Source organism: Echeneis naucrates, chromosome 7 (genome assembly GCF_900963305.1).
Source record: "Echeneis naucrates chromosome 7, fEcheNa1.1, whole genome shotgun sequence".
NCBI lineage: Eukaryota > Metazoa > Chordata > Actinopteri > Carangiformes > Echeneidae > Echeneis > Echeneis naucrates.
The window spans coordinates 9,820,274-9,840,384 of record NC_042517.1 but is presented as its reverse complement, the minus strand read 5'-3'; the positions used below and the strand labels follow the sequence as shown (position 1 = coordinate 9,840,384).

The 20,111-nt window shown below is 41.2% G+C and overlaps 1 protein-coding gene across 1 annotated transcript in view; it reads left to right on the top strand.

Moving 5' to 3' along the window:
- prdm16 (PR domain containing 16) overlaps positions 1-20,111 on the top strand; it is a 167,779-nt gene that overhangs the window by 42,770 nt on the left and 104,898 nt on the right. The window contains exon 2 of the mRNA XM_029506118.1: positions 16,292-16,752. Within this exon, the coding sequence (XP_029361978.1) occupies positions 16,292-16,752 (461 nt within the window). The remainder of the gene's footprint in view (positions 1-16,291; positions 16,753-20,111) is intronic.

Here is a 20,111-nt window from a genome sequence, read left to right as displayed (position 1 = left end):
GAAGTTGAAAAGGATTAAATTAATGTGAGAAATTGTCAACAGAAGGTGTATTTCACCTGGAAACAGTGCTCTCACTTCTTCTGACAGCAGACATCACACAGCTCAAACAAACCTGCACTAGTCCCAGTCTCATTGGCAACAATTCCATTGTTTTTGCTTCAAATGACCTCAACAAATGCTTTTTGAGATAAATTACAATGTGGGGATTCTCAGTTCCTTCCAAACGTGGCAGCCTTTGAGTGTCCACTACTTTGGGACTTGACCTCGGCATCGCCCTTCACCCAGCACATCGGCCCACTGCACTTCCCGTATCTCTTTCACATTGACACCGGCATTCTTTCACGTTAGCGCATCGCAGCGCCACAGATAGGCCTGCCAGACACCCCCTGTGCTCGCCCTGTAGCTCCGTCACACACTCACACATGGTTAATTGGTAACCAGGGTTTTATGAGTAGCCGAGAACTTATAGTTCGACTATGCCGTAGGAAGAAGACTTATGAGATAATATGTCTGCATTTGGTGAGTTATGATCACACGTGTGACTGTTGAAGAAGTGTCTTTGATTAGAGTCCATCATGTGGAGTTTGAATTTGTGTTGAGTTGGTGTTGTTTTTATCCCATGCTGGTGTTTATCGAGAGGGACAGCTACCTAACATTTATATGTGCATAACTTGGGATAAAATATAATATTTGTGTTATGTTGTGTCTCTGAAGCTCCTTTAAGTCACACATTTGCAGTTTTCTTCTGTAGCAAAAAGCTATCATTCACAATTGCCACAATTCAGAATTGTTTCTCACACTTAACCTAATCCACAGTTTTTTGGGGTTTTTGATTTATTATTTTTTGTTGTTTCTTGATTTTGAGGGAAGTTCTTTTCCCTCTTTGACTCATCAATCAATAGCAATACAGCGCCCTAGTTATCTATTTTGTCCTCTTTCAGCAACTAAAAGATCAATACTCATCTGTCATGGTTTCACTCGCTGAATGTTATCACTTGTGCAGGAGATTAGCCTGTTGTAGCATCTTATCCTGACATTTTCTGTTATCCTGAGTTATGTGGGTTAGAAGGAGAGGTCTGTCTCACGCTTCCCAGGCTATAATTGCCCAACTGTCTCATACCAAAGAAATACTGTGTGGAGTCGCAGAGCAGTTTTGCTGTATATCTGGTAGTTTTCGCTTTTGCTTCTTTGCTTCTTTTAAGAAATCTTAAGTATGAAGTTATTTTTCTTCTGAAGATTTATGTTCAGGATTTTCATTGCTTCATAAGTTTAGGTTTGCTGTTTCTTTTCTTTTTTCTTATGTTTTTTATTTGTGTACACAGTTGGATGTGAAACAAAAATGAGTCTACAGTGTCTCTACGGGTTTTTTTTTTTTGTTTTGTTTTTTTTTTTTTTTTATCTCTGTCCTACATTATTAGTCTCTTGCTTTTGGGAGAATTATTCTTTGTTAAATTCAACAAATAATTCTATGTTTAATATGACTCTTGTCCCTCTCCTTCATCCCTTTGGGTTTAGTTATACACCAGTGTTTCAAGCACTACTGAATTAAAAGGATAAAGAAATAAAAGCCATATCCCTTTTCATCATGCTACCCCTTTTACTGTCACACCATTGAGGAAGGTCATCCATATCCCAGACTGTCACAGCACCAAACCAGGTCCATCTTTCATTCCCTTCTCATCCTTCAAGTCCTGACCACTCTCCTCCATCTGTCTGTCAGGCCAGGACTTGACCTCTGATCCTTGAAGGCCCGCCCATCTTGTTACCCCTAACCTTTGGTTGATTGTGTCACTGACCAGCAATGGTTAATGTGTCACATTTCTCTCCCGGAACAGAAAAGTTAGGGCACACACTTCACTGGGAATACAAACATTAGGAGCCTTATTGAAATCAAATATAAAGAACCACTGTGTGTCAAAACTAAAAGGGCTTGAATTATTTGAAAACATGGAAAAGTAGCATGTATAAATAGTAAGATGAGTTGTCTGCCCTTCACTGGAGAGTTGGGGTAGAATAAATCAGTTTGAAAAATCATGTCATAAGACGACATTATTTCACCTTCATTGTTTGACATGCTGTTATTTTATATGTGAAGAAGCATAAATTCAATCTCACTCAGTTACATTCCCCATATATCCATCAATGTTTTCATGCAAAGATGAAACAGATAAAAATGATCCACAAGGAAATTTTCTCTTCAGGAAGACTTGCCATTAGAGAGGAGTATAAAAGTGAAACAGTGCAGATATAAATTTCTCCTCCTCCTCCTCTTCTTCTGTCCTTGCACTGTGATTCCTGCTTATGCCCAGACTGATGAGCCCAATTTGGACTCGTTCTGCAGCCAGCTCAGTTTGATTAATGGCTCTGGGTGAGGCAGCATCGGTGCTGCATCGTCCTTATTTCATCACATACGTACACACCTAGCCGCTCATTGCCACCAGACGAACCTTATAATTGATGAGAGCGAACAAACCATTTGCAAACCAAATGTGGGAGAGGTAGACAGAACAAACTCTGCTTCAAATGCCTCTCCACCTTCCCTTTTCTTTTTCTTTCTCCCCCAGCCTATCGGTCTATCTCTCCACGTCCTCCCACTGTCTCTACACCTGCTCTTTCATTAGGCATTTGTCACATTGATATGAAGGGCCAGGGCAGCACTGTGACATGCTCAGGAGGCAGTATAAATATTTGATTAGCCCTAATGGAAATCGTCAGCGCGCTAATTGCGCCACACATTATCTGAGGTGCCATATCAGCGGCGGACATCCCCTTTGATCCTCCCTTTACCTCCCCCCTCTCCTCTTCCTTTTAGCCCATCTCAGCCTCGCTTTCTTTTGTTTATGTAGTTTATTTTGGGTCATGTGTCATTATCTAACCCCCACCCCTCCGTCTTCCTGCCTTTTCTTGTCAGTGGCCTCTCTTGTTGTCGTTATCGTTCTCACCGCTCCCTGACGTCTCTGCCTGATGAGCCTCTCCTTCTCACTCTGTTTGTGTCTTCCATGTTGTCCTCTGGTGCCCTATTTGCCAATGTTTTCCTGTATGCAGTAGCTGAGGATAAATAGCTCTAAGGGCTGCATATGCTACACAGACACACACGGGTGGAGACCAGAGGATACGATATGATAGACAAATGAAATGACACTTTAAACAGCGGTGAAACAAAAGAAAAAAAAAAAACAGTTTGAAATGTGCACATGCTGAGTGGACTGTATGTTTTTGACTGAACATTATATCAAAGGATATTTCGGCCAATAATCTTTTAGCCAAATTTTAGTCTTACATAAGGTGATTCCAAAAGGAAATCCTCCTAATTATTCCCCAACTCTCTAAAGGCTAATGTGTCAGAAATTGCCATACGTGCAACTCAGCCTTAATAGATTGATAGTCATGTTTTAAAATAGGTTGACAGTTACTGATTTAAAGGAAGTTTGTAGTAAGCAGTGAGTTGTTTTTTTAATCCAGTCGTCACTCAGCTCAGTCTATGCAACTACATCCTGACTACAGAACTCCTTGCCTTTATTTTGCTCACTTACTCTATCTTGAATTCAGTAATTCAAATAATTCTTTCTTTGTTATTGTATGATAAATGTGTATCCTTTAAGCAAATGTAATCCTTTTGATGCGCACACAATGACGTTTTTTTTTTTTTTTTTTTCAACTTGTCCTTCCTTAACCTCCATCCTGTGTGTATTTACTTGTTGTTATTTATGGCGCGTCTGTTTGGTGTCGGTCCTCTTTTTTCTTTCTCTCTCTCTCACCCTCCCTTGGACGTTTCCATTTAGCCAAAGACAAAACAAGTTAATTAGATCGGAAGTGCAAGCCTATCAATGGGGAATCAGTATTCAAATCAAGGCCTTGTCTGGACACAAACAGCAGGAAGCCAAACAAGACCCCGGTGCTGCTGAATGGGAGGATGGGAGAGGGAGAGACGGGGAGAAACAGAGAGGAGGAGAGCGACCCTGCTGTTGAGGGAGTGTAGGGGGGTTCAAATTGGCAGAAATATACGGCCATACTTTGAAGAAATGCAACTGATCCAGCACTAACAAACGTTAACTATTGTTGTGTTGGCTTGTGTGAATATCAGTTCAAACTTGACACTGTGTACCAGCACTATGTTGCATTTCAGCAATTCAATTCTTTATTTTGTCCAGTTGTAGTAAAGCTGTCATTTATTCTCACTGTGTTCTATTATTAGCCTGTGAGCTCCTCAAACACACCATTATAGGTCATCTGTGCAAGTGGCTTATTAAGAGTCAGTTACTTTTTATTGATAATCATATGAGTAGCAACAGAGAACATTTATATGCAAGGCGTATGGTTACTATCAGTGCAAACATAACTACTCATGCACTTGTATGGCAGAGAGAATCTCAGGTGTCTTTCTGTCTGCAGCTCCAGAGGGTCTGGATGTCTGGCAGCTCAGTCCTGATGATGTGTTGTACTGGTCCCAGCACCTTCTGTAAGGCTTTGCACTGGAGAGACCAGCACCAGCCCCTGCAGGCCACCATGCTGCTGGCTCATCTCATAGCATACAGAGGAACAGCTCTGTGCTGACAAAACACTGGACCGTGATTCCTAATTAAAACCAGTAGTTATTGTTTTGTTTTGTTTTGTTTGGGGTTTTTTGTCGGTTGTTGTTTATAATTATAATTATTGCTCTACATTTTCAATATATTAGTGACAGGCAACATTCTGCATGTTTATTATCGTACGTTTACCTTAAAAAAAGCTCCAACCACATTTTTTCCTATTACTAATTAAACCATTTTTGGTCCTAACCATAATCAGACTGTGATTATTCCATTGGCTTCATATGTCTACATTGTAACCATGACAACAGATCCCTGTCACCACAGGATCACTTTTTCAGGAGGCAGACATTGGGGACAAATGACCGATATGTTTATTTACACTGGAGGACTCAACAGATTGTGTTATTTTTTTAAGAAAGGTGAAGTAGAAGTAAAGTGTCTGTAACCTGTGGCACTTCATTAGCTATTATCTGAACAAGGTCAAAGGTCAGCCATGGCGCTTTTGAAACTATAATAGCTCAGATAATAATTAGTAAGATTTAAGAATTATTTTACATTAGTAAACATCTGGAGCTAAAACTGGTGCCTTCACCAGCCTGAATATTTCAAACTTTGCCGTTAGTTGGTGGCAAAAAGATATTTTGTGAGGACACAAAACAGGAGGAAGTGGTTTCTTCCAACATAGACAGAGCTGAAAGTTTGAGAGCATTAGCAAAGCCTAATTAAAACTTGTGGCAACATGATTCTTATTGTAATCTTTTCAGTGAAGTAAAATAAAATACAAAGCAATATCAGAGAATGGGGGCTTGTGCGTCAATGTGTGCACTCCAGGACAGAATGTTAGGGTTTGTGGAATATACACCTTTGCTGATCAAAAGAAGAAAAGTTCATTCATTCATTCATCTTAAGGCCACTTATCTGTTTCCGGGTCCTGGGGGTGCTGGAGCCAATCCCAGCTCACACTGGGTGAGGGCGGGGTCACCCTGGACTCAGGACAACACGCAGAAACAGGCAGAGACCAACTACCACTCAGACCTACGGACAATTTAGAGTCACCGATCAACCAAAACATGGAAACCCACACAGGCAAGGGTAGAACATGTTGACAAAGGACAGAAAGGCCCCAGGCCGGGAACCGAACCTGCAACCTTCCTATTGTGGGGTAACAGCGCTGAGCACTATGCAGCTGTGCCGCCCCAAGAAGAAAAATTACCTCAGATATTCAGATCAGGGTCAGAATACACTTCTACCAGTAGATATGTAAGTCAAAGTAAAGAGAAGTGTGAGGAGAAGAGGAGAGGGAAGTGGAAAGGGAGGGGCAAGAGGGAGGTAAAGGTCCCATTATCTCGTGTGGAGGGCCACCTGAGCTAAAGACAGCCATTTGTTCCCAAATCGACCTGTCGACCCCCGCCTAATTACCAGCCAATTATTTCCAAATGGACTGCATTCCCCCCACACCCTGCACATTTAAAGAGGAGAGAGACAAAATTGCCTCTCTCTCTCTGTTTCTTTAGTCCATTCTCCCAGTGCCACTGTCTTCCTTCATTTCTCATGAAGTGGGAAATACCTTTGCATTGTTGCTTTGTTGCATGATTTGCAGTGTGTTGCCCAACTAACAATTCACACATTCAGAATGGTGCACACCTAATTTTTATTCCCACCTCGCTCTGTGGTTCTTTGGCTTTTAATTAAGTAGCCCTAATTATGGGAAGAACTGACACTGAACCTGTGTGTGGGTGTTATTTGAGGTGTGTGTGTATGTGTGCTATTGCATACATATTTAAGAAACAGAAAACAGATAATCACCGTTTTCACACACATGTATGCTGGCAGAAATACATGTCAGGCTTTAAGTGCTGCTTCTTATTTCTATTCTCTCTCTCTCTCTCTCTCTCTCTCTCTCGCGCTCGCGCTCTGGCACCGGTCAGTCTCAGCAGGCCGATGTGTATCGATGGGTCAGGCATGCAGGAGCCAACCAAAGGAGAAGAAGGCTGTGCCCCTGTTCCCAGAATTCTTTGTGGTTGGCCTCCATTGTTCACCACCACTTGTATACAGTATTGTCAGACTGATTGTGAGCCTCCGCTCCCTCTCGCTCCACGGACGGCTAGAGAGCAGAGAAGGGAGACGGAGGGAGAGAGAATGAGGAGGAGGAGGAAGGGAGCAGTAAGCATTGTGTCCCTTGCTCGCCATTCTCCTGCCTTCCCATCTGTTTCCCTCTCTTCCTTCCTGTTTTTGTGGGATAGTGAACAGATTAGTAATAGTACCGGCACAGCTCCTAATAGGGGAAGTCATGGTCTGTAAATACGATGGATCGGTTAGAGATATCATCTGGCTGAGTGGTGCAATAGTTTTGAACTCTGACACCTAGCTGCTTGTTCGCTGACTTTGATCACTTTTGTGGACAGTGTGCGCTTGTGTGTGACAACTCCTGCTTTATTCATCTACAAAATATGTCTAAGTGTTTGTGTTGTCAGTCGATCTCCCACAATAAATGCTCTCATCTGTAAATAGGTTCTGTTTCCTGATCATCAGCCCAGCAAAACAAGAACTCTGACACTGAGCTTAACACACAGTATTTAACATGATTTTTCAATAAGCAACAACAGTATAAAAGTATTAACTATAGAAAACTGTCATTTCACTAATAAATGACACTTTGTTATTTTTTGGTTATGGATTAAAATAACTAATAATTTCAAAAGACTACCATGGAAAGGTTTCAGGTTTATATTATATAAAATGTCCCCCCAAAAATTAAATATCCCTTTAACAGTTTCCAAATCGCATGGTTTACATTTTTATATTGCTCATTTGATCTGACAAACTGATCCCATAACAGGAAGTTGTTGCTTGTTCAATTTCCTTTCATTCATTTATTGTCAGAGCAGTTTCTCCCCTTTGATAAATTAGTAGGACAATGTTTTATCTAGTTAGAGTCACAAGGAGGAATCAATTCTGTTCCGATAAAATGTCATCAAAATTTGAGCATGAAATGCTTTGCAGAGCCAATATTTACTGGAGGGCTATTGTGTTGATTTGTGTTGTATTTACAGGTGTGTTATGGTGCTAACCTCATGCATAGCCTGTGTTATCCTGCTCTCCTACTCCTATTTCAAACGTAATAACTTCACTGGCATCATTTAAGTGTCAGTTGATCTGATCTAATATAGCTTTCTGGATGATTCAGTGTTACAGGCTTTTATGAGGCTTTGTGTGTATGAGTGTGTGTTCTGGTGGGTGTACTGCTCATTGTGAGCTGAGACAGCGCTGCACACCGGCCTCTTGGCCAAGTTTGAAGCTAAGTGGATTAGCATATCTCTCCTGTCAGCTCCATTCACTGTGACAGCCTGATGACATGGGACTGTGTGACGACCTCGACCCACCTGACGTCCATGCTCAGGCTTCCCAGCAGGTGGTCTGGGAGGGAGGGAGGGAGAAAGACAGAGATGGTTTTATGAAAGGCAAAGTCACATTTTCAGAAACCAATGGTTTACTAAAACAGCCAAGTTACTTTTGGTCTCTTTTGCCCTGTGGTGGAGAAATTTTTTTTTTTTTTTTTGTGCCTCTGGGTTGCACAATATTGGTTAATACTTTAAGAAATAATTTGAATCATAACTGTTATAACTGTGTATAATATTCTGGCAAATATTTGTTTTACACAAAGTCTTTTTACATAAATGTCATAAAAAAAATTAGTGTGTTTGTGTGTGCCAGTGAATAAATTTAATTTATTTAAAGCAAACAGTGCTTTGAATGGCCAAATCATGTATTTGCCCAACTAAAATGTATATATATTGTATGCATATTGTTCATACAGAAATTATTCAAATTAAAAAAAACTTTATAACAGTTTTAGAGGCATTTTCCAAAAGCTTCTACTGAGCTATACATTTTTGTATTTCAATTACTTTTAAATCCACACAGACTTACTCCCATTTTTCTTTCTCTTTCTCCGGCTTCCTCTCTTTGTGACTCCTACCACTTTATCTCATGTCCTTTACCTCCCTTACACTTCATCTTCTTCTTTACGACCTTTCCAACTTTCTCTTCTCGCCTATTACACAGACTCACTGGTCTCCCATGACATTTTTGGCCTTCTCATACTCTCTCTCTTTCTTTTTCTCTGTCTCTCACTCCCACCATATTAGCCCACTGCCACCCTCCCCCTCCTCCACAGTCTCGTGCCGGCCCAACCAGGCAATGCTAACACTTTTGTCAGGGTGATTAATAGCACGTTGGATTGTTGTTAATTCACTGGCTAATGACTGGCGGGAGTGGGTGAGAAGAAGAGCGGGGAAAGGCTGCAGAGTAATAGACTGATGTATGGGTGCAGGCTGCTTCCAGTGGCAGAGGTGAATACCCCCAACCCCCCCCCCCCCCCCCCCCCCCCCCACCTCCAAAACCACGCGTCCATCCACACCAACAGCTCTTTGTGCACATTAGAACTACCTTAGACATAGAGCTACTGTACAAATTGGACAAACAGCCAGGACAAATATCAGGGATTCTGTTCTACTATTAGAACAGAATAGTACTGTAAACAGAACTATTAATCAGTTTCAGCATTTTCTGCATCCTGCAAAAATGGCGTTTTGCACTTTCTAGTTGTTTCAAATAAATTGTCTTAGATTTGAAAGGAAAGCTGAAACTGGTTTTCCAGTCTGATTTTTACAAAGCTTTTCGGCTTAGGAATCAGCCCTGCCTGTCTGCTTTAGCTTTGCAGATCATCATTTGACTGTGGTCTGTAAAAGTGGCTCTTAATTGGATTATTTTTATGTGGACAACTGTGGTGATTGGTAAAACTGCCACCATCTTTTGCAGAGAAATTCCAAGAGAAAAAGAAAAGAAAATTGGAATGAGCTACAAGTGCCTGCAAATACAGCAGGGCTCTCTTGCCAATACGAGGTCACAAACTGTCACAATGTGCTAGTTGAATGTAAAATGAAATGAAGGAAAAATGCACACAAAAAAGAGGGCAATGAAGTGAAAGCTATTAAGTTTGTTTTGTCTGCTGCATATCTATTAGATAGTAATATTCTGAACTTTTTCAACATGGAGAAGGCTGAAGTCCTGTAGTTTATAACTCAGACATTACAGGAGGCTCATGAAAATCTCTTGATTTTACTGATGGAAATGTCAATATTCGGTCACAACTCCACGATAACACTAAAACAATAGGTGTTGCCAAAAAGATAGCTCTTTTACACATATAAAGTGCGCACACAGGATCACCAGTCCCCTCTCGAGTTAATAAGAATGGATGGGTTTGTTCTGCACGCTGTCTGCCTTGGTGCTCCCTTAACTGGCTGCTTGGCCTGCTGAGTGGTTGTCTAAATGAAGCTGCACTAGAAGTGGGTGTTGGGACGTGGACACACACATGCACACACACACAAACGTGCACATAGACAGCCCAGCAAAGTGTAGCAGTTTACTGCTGCTTAGTGGAAGGTATTCTATGTTTACCTTCCATGCTGTCTAACTGTGGACAAATGTATATAAAACTAAAGAATTTTAACTCCATTCATAATTTATTGATATAATATTATTTTCTTGATTTTATTTCTTAAAATTAAATGTTGACCGAAAGACTATTAATTTTTATTACATTCCAGTTCATGGTAACACCCCACTGACAGTTTGGATGTGTTGCCTTCATGCATTAGAGCAAAAAAATAAATAAATAAACAAATAACCATATTGAAGGATTTATGAATTGTTTTACATGGTAGCGATGATTTGAATATAGTGGTGGGCATTCAAACTTCATTGCACCACAGTGTTTGTGTGAAGTGTTCTTTATGACTTGATGGCGTCTTTGGTCTGAATACCCCTCATAGTCTGGAGCTTTTCAAAAAGGGATGTATAAAAAATAAAGTTCATTCACACCAGTCATCATTGGCCAACATTACTCTCATTTGCTGCAAAGGCATCTGAAAGCAAACAAGCCTTGGTTTGAATGGACGCAGACAGGTGAAATGTGAAACTGCGCTCCTACTGTGAGGGTTCGGGTCTTTATCGTTACTGTTTCATGTACTGAAATTTTGTGTCTGTATTTCATTCTCCTGCTCCTTTTTTCAGCTCTTTTTTTCACTCCATACTCTTTCCCCCTCACCCTTCTTCCCTCAGGGGGATGTTTGTAGCACAATTTGGCAAATGTAACTAAATATTGATTATTATTAATATTTATCATGTTTGTGAACATGTTTTCTCCTAGTGCTATTAATCTGCCCTGTTAATAAATGTCTGCAGCAGCCTGGGCCCCGGGGGCCCTTGGGACCACAGGGCCAGCACACAGACACACAAACACGCACACATACACCTGCTCTCAGCTGCAGGAGGTTTCCTGCTGTCTTTTATTTGCCTGGAGGTTTGATGTCTTTCTCTCTGCCTCCCTCAATCACAAATACACACAGTATTGGAGGACAGGATGCCTCTTTGCTGCTAAAAGCACAAATATCACATCAATACATCAGCCATTTTGTATTGGCATTACACACAAATACAAAAGTGCGTACTCATGTATAAAAATTCACTATAGCTCCAGTCTGAAATGTTCACATGCTCTTGTTAGTCTTTTTTTTTTTACCCTTCACTCGCACAAGAGAGATAAAATAATATACTACAGGACTCTAAAGGACAATTCAGCAGATTTCAGGGCTGGTTTGACCTTCCTACCACCCGTGGAGGCGTTCTTGATTCAAGGCCGGTCTCAAGTAAATTATCTGCCCAAGTAATCCTGTAATTTGAGGAGTTTAGAGACATGATCTTAATTTTAAAACCTGTATGCTGGTCTCTCTGATTCGATTTATGTGAAAGAAACAAAAATGTGTTGTTAAGCAGAGCATCAGTTTGTGAGAATGAACCAACCTGGGAGAGTCACCATCTGGATGTTATGAAATGTTATGAATATTTTTTTTATTTTATTTATTTTTTTTTTTTCTGTACAAAACATGGCATACACAAGAGCAACAAACCGATGGCGATGTTCCACCTCATGTTTGTTCAGTTGTGGGGTCAGTTTGGTTGTGTAAGTTTCTGTGAGTTCTTCAGTCCCTGTAATCGTCAGCCTAAAACTGATTTGTAGTTTATATAAAAATTTTATTCAATCTGACTCTTTCTTTTTCTCTGTCTGGCACTGTGATCCTTGTTTCCCTGTGCTGAAGAAGCCATGTTGTAATTTTAAGTGTTGCTTGGAAATGTTCCCTGGTGTTTTTACAAGGGGAAACAGTGTGGCGTTCTCACTAGGTGAGGATTGCTGGTATTGTAGCTGACTGTGCCACCATTGCTCACTCATTACTTCCTCACTACTACCGTACACACAAACACACACTTTCTCCCCAAAAAACCCTCCTTTCCTTGTTGCATACTTACATTTCCATGTCACTTTGCATATATTGTACCCCCATGGCACTGAGGAAAGAGTTTTTCACCGCTCAGCCTCACTCTACCTTTCATTTGCACTTGTGTGATTTTTACAGCTGGCTCTCCCCTCTGCCCCCTCTGTTTCAAAGCACTGGGTGTTTAGGCTCTTTTGTGTTGAGACAGAATCATCAAAGGTCTGCTTGCTACAAAAAAACAGGGACCAATATCATTCTGTGGCCCGATAATGCAGCTAAGTGGGACCATATTGACACAATATAGCTCCACAAACAGCAGATTTACTTCAGCTTTTGACGCTTATATGCACATGTGCACACATGTATGCACAGAGCTCCCACATCAAAATGTTTTCTCATTTATTGCTCAACCAGCCACCCATTTTTCATATCTGTCGTACTCCACACATTCTCCCTCTGCATTTTTTTTTCTTTTTTGTTTGTTTCACCAGACGATCATTTCTCCCCATATTTGGAGCCAGTGCAGAATTTTGCATAGTTTTGCCATTTCCCTGGATACTGTCTTTTCATCAGTGGCTGACTTTTCTTTTGAATTGAAGCAGATCAATTTACGGCCAGGCCAAGATACAGTCTCTGTGTGCGTTGGAGAGAGAAGTTAGTAAAGGAAAGAAGATGTGTGCTTTATATGATGGCCATCACTGGCACACATGTCCTATTTCCAACTTTTCCCCCCCCTATTGTTTTCATAGTCATAACCCTGACTGCGGTATGCTGTGTACTGTCTAGCAAACACCTGGCTCTGAATACTTGGGCTTTTGTTACCAAATCTTCCAGTTTGTGATCTGCAGGATTTTAAAATCTGTACATCCTTATACAAAAGGAAAAAAACACCTTTACCTCTGTCAGCCCTTTCTTGATGCATTATTTTTAGGCTCCTTCACAGAATTCTTGGACGCTGTCAGTGTTTCTTTCTACCAGGCCTATGTCGACAATAAAGCTCAGTCCATATACCACAAGGCACATGTGTTAGTGTGCGCCCAGGCAGACGGCAGAAAATGACTCCAGATCTGTATCTTTCTGCATTTAAGTCTAGAGTGCTCTGATTAAACACAACCGCAGAACAATTTGCCCGTTTGTAAGGGCCTTCGATTAAACTGCTGATTTTCAGCACCGTGTCAAGTTATTTTGCCATGGCAACACTGATTACAATGTTATCAGCATTTTAATTTTTGTAGTTTTATCTATTTTTTAGGCTTGAAAGACATAATATCATAGATTTTTCATATATTTCCTTTTTCACATTGTGGAATACGTGCTCTGAAGCTTATTGTCTATTAATATGAAATCTATGTCATATCTTGTAATTCCACTGTGACATGCAGTAATTATGAGATATAATCGTTACCTACAACACCATCTGATCTCTTGCACATGTGTTTAGAGAATGGTAACAGCTCCTGCAGTTGCAAACAGATGTGTGTTTGTGCGATAGCCTGCATCTGTGTTCATATGTGCCCTAAAATCTTTGTTATTGCAAGCCATGCAACAAAGCAAAGAGCTCCGTTTATGGCACGCATTTACAATTTATCAAATAAATGGGATGCCTTCATGTGGCCTGGGCCCAGCTCTCAGGCTAGGCAACGTAGTTTTCCACTGGAATAACACCCGCTGAACAAGCAGCCCATTGTAGCCACAGCCAGCACCGGGACCCCCAAGGTGCGAATTAATGATTGACCCCTGATGTAATCAGGATAAATAGCTCCCTGTAAAAGAGAAAGAGATGGCAGGAGGAACAGAGAGCGAAAGAACAACATAAGGAGCCAGGGAGAGGAAGGCACTATCTGGCCTGGGTGTTTTTTAAGAAGCCCTCGGGGAGACGAACCTAACATCTCTTTCTGGGTCTTTTGAGACCCAGAGCTAACATACAGCTATTTAAAAGCAGCTCAGTCGTCAGTTTTTAGAGTCTTTGCCTCCTCCTCTTGGTCCTCTTCCTGGCCTCTTTCATTATTTTCCTGCTTACTTTTCTCAGCTGCAACCTTTTTCAGCACTGGTCGAACATGGTCAACTTGTGTTATTAAGGGGGAGAGAGAGCGAGAGCTTGTACCTATTTGTGAATAAGCTTAAAAAACAAAAACAAAAACCCCAGTTTTCTCCTCTGGCAACTTTTTTATGAGCTAACAAAGTTATGACTGAGAGTTCAACTTGTTTAATATCACATTGCCATGCCATTTCTGCCTCACTTTACTGCGTCATGCATCCTACAAAAGATGTTTTGTTCATTAAAATTAAGGAGGATTTTCCCCCCTCGTCCTTCCTCAGTTATTTGCCGTAGTGATCTGTACATTTTTGTGCACAGAGGCTCTTAAAGCCACATGGTATTTAATAGATTTTCCAAGGCTGTCTTTCTGCTCGTCAAAGTCGCTCTCAATGGGTCAAGTGCCAGTGGGAGTGAAGGAGTGAAGAGAGAAAGTAAGTGTAAAAAAAAAAAAAGTTTAACAACCTGAAAGCACTTTTGATTGTGCAGAGGGAGCAGCAGATAGGGCCGAGTAATAAAACTTTAATTGATCTGTGAAAAGTGGAAGCTACTGCTGGCTCACATGTTCCAATGCTTAATTGCGTGGCTGGTCTGAGCCCCTATGAAACAGTGATCATTAAAAAATAGGGTTTTTTTTCCAGTCAAAATCACTGGATGACGCAAAATCAGTCATAAAAGGCTGGATTTTACTGCTGCAGCTTTATATGATAAGTTTCCCGGATCTCCGTGGACAGGCTGCAGGTTTGCCAGGCGCTAAAAAGCCCTTGTCGCATGCTTTCATAGTTTCACATTTCACATTTAAAACTTACATGTCAGTTAATTTAACAGCTTTCACAGTCCACATCTGTCACTGGGCCCAAACCCAAATATTTATCAAAGAGCAAAAAGCTGATGTATAGTAGGATGAATGTGCTCTTGTACAAAATTCAGGGAGGACTCTTTTCCTACTTTGGTTTCTTGATTAGCTCATTCAATCTTATGAATTTACAATTTACAATCAATCAGTACAGCTTGTCTCACATTACCAGGCATGTACAGGAAACATATTTTGGAGATGAATATACTTTAAAACCGGACATAGATTTGATACATTTTTGTTTTAATTTAACATCAATATGATATAGTACATCTCTCAGGTAACATTTTATTCAAAACCCGTCATAAAGCGCCACATAATAACAAGCACATTTTGAAATGTCATGTTGGAGCTCCAGCTGAAACCTGGGATGCAATGGCAGGTTTGGCAACAGGCTGCAGAGGTTAGCAGAGGGACAGCGCTTGATTAGAACCACTCCTGCTGTAATTTTGGTCCTTGTTAGCCCTTTGATTGCCTGTCCCTGCATTTCGATAGTAAAACTACAGTGACTAAAAACACCAGGATGTGTCCAGAAATGGAAAGCATGAGACACACATAGATGTGCTCAGTGGAAATATATATACACAAACAAGTATAAAGCAAACTAGGGCTGGGTATTGAACTCCTGCACTCCTCCGGCTAAATGTATCAGGGAAGAGAGCTGGGGTGAAGTGGACCCCTGGTCAGTCTGATTCTGATGAGGTGATTTCTGCTTTGAATCCTAATTTTCCCACATTTATGGTCATATATTGCTGCTTGTATTCAATATTTCAGAGGTCTGATTGAAACATTCTGCAGAAAAACATTTTTATATGCTTCAAAATAAGTCAGCGGTGGTAAAGGGAACACAGAAAATGTGCTGGTATGTCACTCAACTGTGACAGATTTGCAAATGCACATTTATAACATTTAAAAAAAAAAAGTTCTCGAGAACACATACAGAATTGGGATGAAAATTAAAACTGATTGTAATGTTCAGTTTCCACACATGCGGAGTTGTCATGTGCATCATCATTTTCAATCATGCTGGAGTGGTGCCATCCTGAAGCGCAGGCACGATTGTGTTGTCAGTCCCTGTGCTGACAATCCTGACAGGTGACAAGGCTAACCAGGTCAGCGATAGACAGCACCATTATTTGTAAGATGAGTGCTGGCAGAAAACGGTGACTAAGATGGAACTGAGAAGTGTTTCCACCAAGGACTTGGCCAGCCTGAAGCTTCTTCTCTTAGTCTGTCTGGCTCTCCTCAGAGAACATTTGGAAACTCTATGAAGTATGACTTTTGTTGCTGAAGGCCATCAAATGGATAGGTGCTCTTTTCTGACAGTTCAGAGGTTTGGGGATTGAAGTTTTGTTTTTTTTTTTTTTTTTTTTGGTAATTTAGGGTCAACAAGACATCGGGTATATGGTGTCCTACTGAATGTGGAGATGTAACTTTAAATATTTGACTCTGTAAGTTAAAAGTATGTTGTGTTATCCGTTATTCTTTGCTTCTTTTAGGTAGTAATGATCTCTACATGTCTCTTTCTTAGATGACAGTGAGCCAGTGGACAGTATGTACGACACAGAGGCGGACCTAACGGGTTTAGCGGCTGGCAGTGGGGGTGGTGTTGACAGCCCAGAAGACGACGCCGAGGATGGCATCATCAGCATGTCCCCCCTGCCCTCACCAACTCCTTCCCATACAAACAACAACCACCACCATCTGTTGCACCCCCACATCTACGCCACCCACCACCACCACCTCCACAGCAACAGCAACAGCAATGACCAGGACTTCACCACACCCAAGGAGGGCTCACCCTACGAGGCGCCCGTCTACATTCCTGACGACATTCCCATTCCCAGCGAGTTGGAGCTGCGGGAGTCCTCTGTGCCCGGTGCTGGCCTGGGCGTATGGGCCAAGACCCGCATTGGTGCTGGTGAGAGGTTTGGCCTGCACAACACTTTGCATCATGGGACCATGGGGAAAGAAAGCTCCTTTGGATGGGAGGTAAGAACCACCAGAGACCTTGTGCTTTCTTTTGCTTTGTTTTTTTTTTTTCTTTTCTTCTTCAGTTTCACCAGGAATGTCACTTTCGCCCACAAACACAAATGCACATGAAATGAATGAATAACAGTGACAATGAAGCATCACTGCAGATGGTAAGTGCACGAATGAGCTGCTCTTCATTCAAGTTTTTACATTTCCAGCCATCACTGTTTATTCATTGGCCTCTATCTCTTCATCAGCAAAGATGCCAGTTCTATTTGCATCTGTATTTGCAATGATTGGACTTCATCTCTGATTCCTTCACACACAGACACGCACATACGCACACACACGCACATAGAAAACACACTCGTTCAGAATTCCAGGAACACAGCAATGTCAGATGGAAAAATCTGGCTGATTAGTGGAGGTATCAGCTTTTCTGGGCATTGGTCCGAGCGAGCACACTCATTTGGTCACGCCACCCGATATGGAAATCGAAGAAGCGTAGCCCAATGCGGTGGCTGCATATTGAACTATTAATTTTCATTTCAACATGACATTAGAGGATATTGAAGTTGCTTCAGTAAGCTCATTAGGGGAAAAAAAAGGGAACTCGTGATCTCTTTCTCTCTGTCGCTCTCTCTTATTCTCAGATGCCTAATCAGAGATTAAACATGGCCTGGCCTGCATTTTATTTCACTGACGCTTCATTTTTAGGGGTCGCATAGTCTAGAAGAAAGGAGAAAAGAATAATAATTTGACCACCATGTTTGAAAAGATGTAATTTGCTTGAATTAGATGCCGTCGGCTGATTACAAAGTTTTAGCAACAGACGGAACAATGATTTTTAGATGATGGTATCACACTGTGTGCATGTGTGTATGAACGCATAAATTGATGAGACAAATGATTAAGTTCACTTGCAGAGCAGGGAGACATTGCTGTTCACCTTGCACATCTCAGATACTTGCTACTGATTTGATAATAGCAGATTGAGTGAAATATTTGGCAGTGAAACTGAGTTTGAAACGAGTGGATGATAAAAGTTTTGGGTTAAAGGGTCAATATTGGTTGGTATATTTTCAAAACATGAGGCTCTTTTTTTTTTCTTTTTTTTTTTCCAGTTTCTCCTGATGAAAAAATATTGAAAATGTAACTGTTCACAAATCAGTCACTGAAATTTTTAAAGGAACTCCTGGTGGTTTCCACCACAGTCGTCATTTCTTTTTCACTCTGTTTTCTTCAGAGTAGGAGCATGCAGGCAATTAGTGGACGCAGACACACGCTATATGGCTGTTTGCCAGACTGAACATTTTCCTTTTTAAAGTTCATATTGTGGCTAGTCATTTGGGTGCAAAGGGCACCTCTCCAAAAGCTACACTCTCCCCATAGCTCTCATGTTTTCTCTCAGTTTTCCTCCTCCTTCCTTTTGTCTCTCCAGACTCTGACTAATGCATATTCATTATCTAAGCTTTAGCTCTCTGGCTTGTTGGAAAAAGGGCCACCTTGAGCTCTAAAGAAATCTATTCAAATGTGTGCTCATAGAAATGTCCTGGCATATACACACTAACCCTAACCCTAACCCCTCAGGACTGGAGAGAAATAGCATATTGTTGCACTTATAACATGTCTAGTTTTCCTGGCCACCTTAAGATGGAGGAACTAATATCTCACCACTTTTTGGGGAGGATACCATTACTACATGTAATTCAACATCACATTGCTAAGTATGTGGCTCTCTGGTCATTAGTTATTGCTACTGTGCAAATTCTACAACTGACTTTTTGTTGATATTTTGGAAGTGCCATTGTTGTTGTCAGTATGTATATTGCCCATTAGCCTGAAGTCAGTTATGTATTCCTTCAAGGTAAAATCTTGTCTTTCGCCTTCCAGCCTGTCAAAAGGGAACGATTGATCCATCTCCTCCACCTCCTCCTCCTTCTTAATGGTTGTTGGACGAACTGTATTATTTTTTTAAGATATCCTGTCTGGTTTGAGGCTGGAAGCCTTCAGGGGCTCTCCTCTCCCAGACTCTTATCACAGATAGTCATAACAGCCAGTCCATTGATAGTCATCAACAGACTCCCATAGGAGTCCCTCACACCCCCTTTTCTCCCCCCTTTCACCATTTACTACTCTACTCATCTACTGCCTCTGGTCTTAGACAAATAGACAGGGGAGGCGGGCAACAAAAATATAGAAGATGTTGAAGAAATGAGAGCAACTAAGATTAATGGGGATGGATGGAGGAAAAAAAGAAGATTCGGAGGAGTTAAAACTTGGAAAGTCTGTTAATATCTGTGTGTTATGCTGGTTCCCTTCCAAAACAGGGGGACGTGTTATGAGGGATGATGTCATCTGAGGTGTAAATATGATCGTATCTAAGACTTCTTCCAGTGCATTACAACTCAGGCCCTCTTCAAGGGAAAATGAAATTAGATTAAGTATCTTAAATGTGGCTGTTACAGTGATTAGTTTAACTGTGCTTCCATTTTATAAATGAGTAAGTTGCTGATGTTAACATTTTCCTCAACAGAAAGTGTTTCTAATAGTAAAACAACCTTTTCTTCTTGATGACTCAATTTTAAATTGATTGAGTTATCTTGTTATAGTTTGTACTTCACATGGACTGCAGCCCTCTAATCCTTAGAAATACAAAATCCCCCCAATTACAGTTACAAGGTTTTCACCCATCAACAATGATATACACCATCTGCAGCAGTACTCTTGAGTCAAAAACAGTCTAACTACATTGACTGCATTTTTGTGGATTTTTAACTAAGACTGGCAATAACTCATCATGTTGGCTTTGCAAGCACCGCGGTCTACCAATGAAACCAAACAGCTCTAACAATCTCACTATGTACATTGTAGTGTTTTCTGGATATCTCGATGGAGGTGTACGTTGGTGGAATAATAGAAAGAAAGAGTGAAAAAGCAGGAACAAGGGAAAGCAGAGAGGAAGCCTACTATTGTCTGTCCCCGGGCGTTGGGGACTGGAAGAGGTGTTAACTCATACTCATTTCAGCGAGACGGACAGCTCAATCTAAGAGCTGCTTCGCTGCAGGCCATGGCCTTTCTCTTCTGTCTCAGACTCCCTCTCTGGGCCAGCACCGAGTCATCCATTTAAAAACCATTACGCTCCCCCTTTAGCACAACATGATAGAACGCCAGGGCCCCAGGTCTACTGTATGTGTGTGTGTCTCTGGTGGTGTGTGTACAGGGCTGCTGGTCCCTTGGGATCGGAAGGCCTGAACAAGCAGAGTGAGGAGAGGGGATCTGCTGTCAGAATGACAGCTGCTATTATCTGCTTGGTAGATTGGCTTAACTTGCCCATTGATAGAGACATGTCACCATACAATGACTGCAGGTATTGT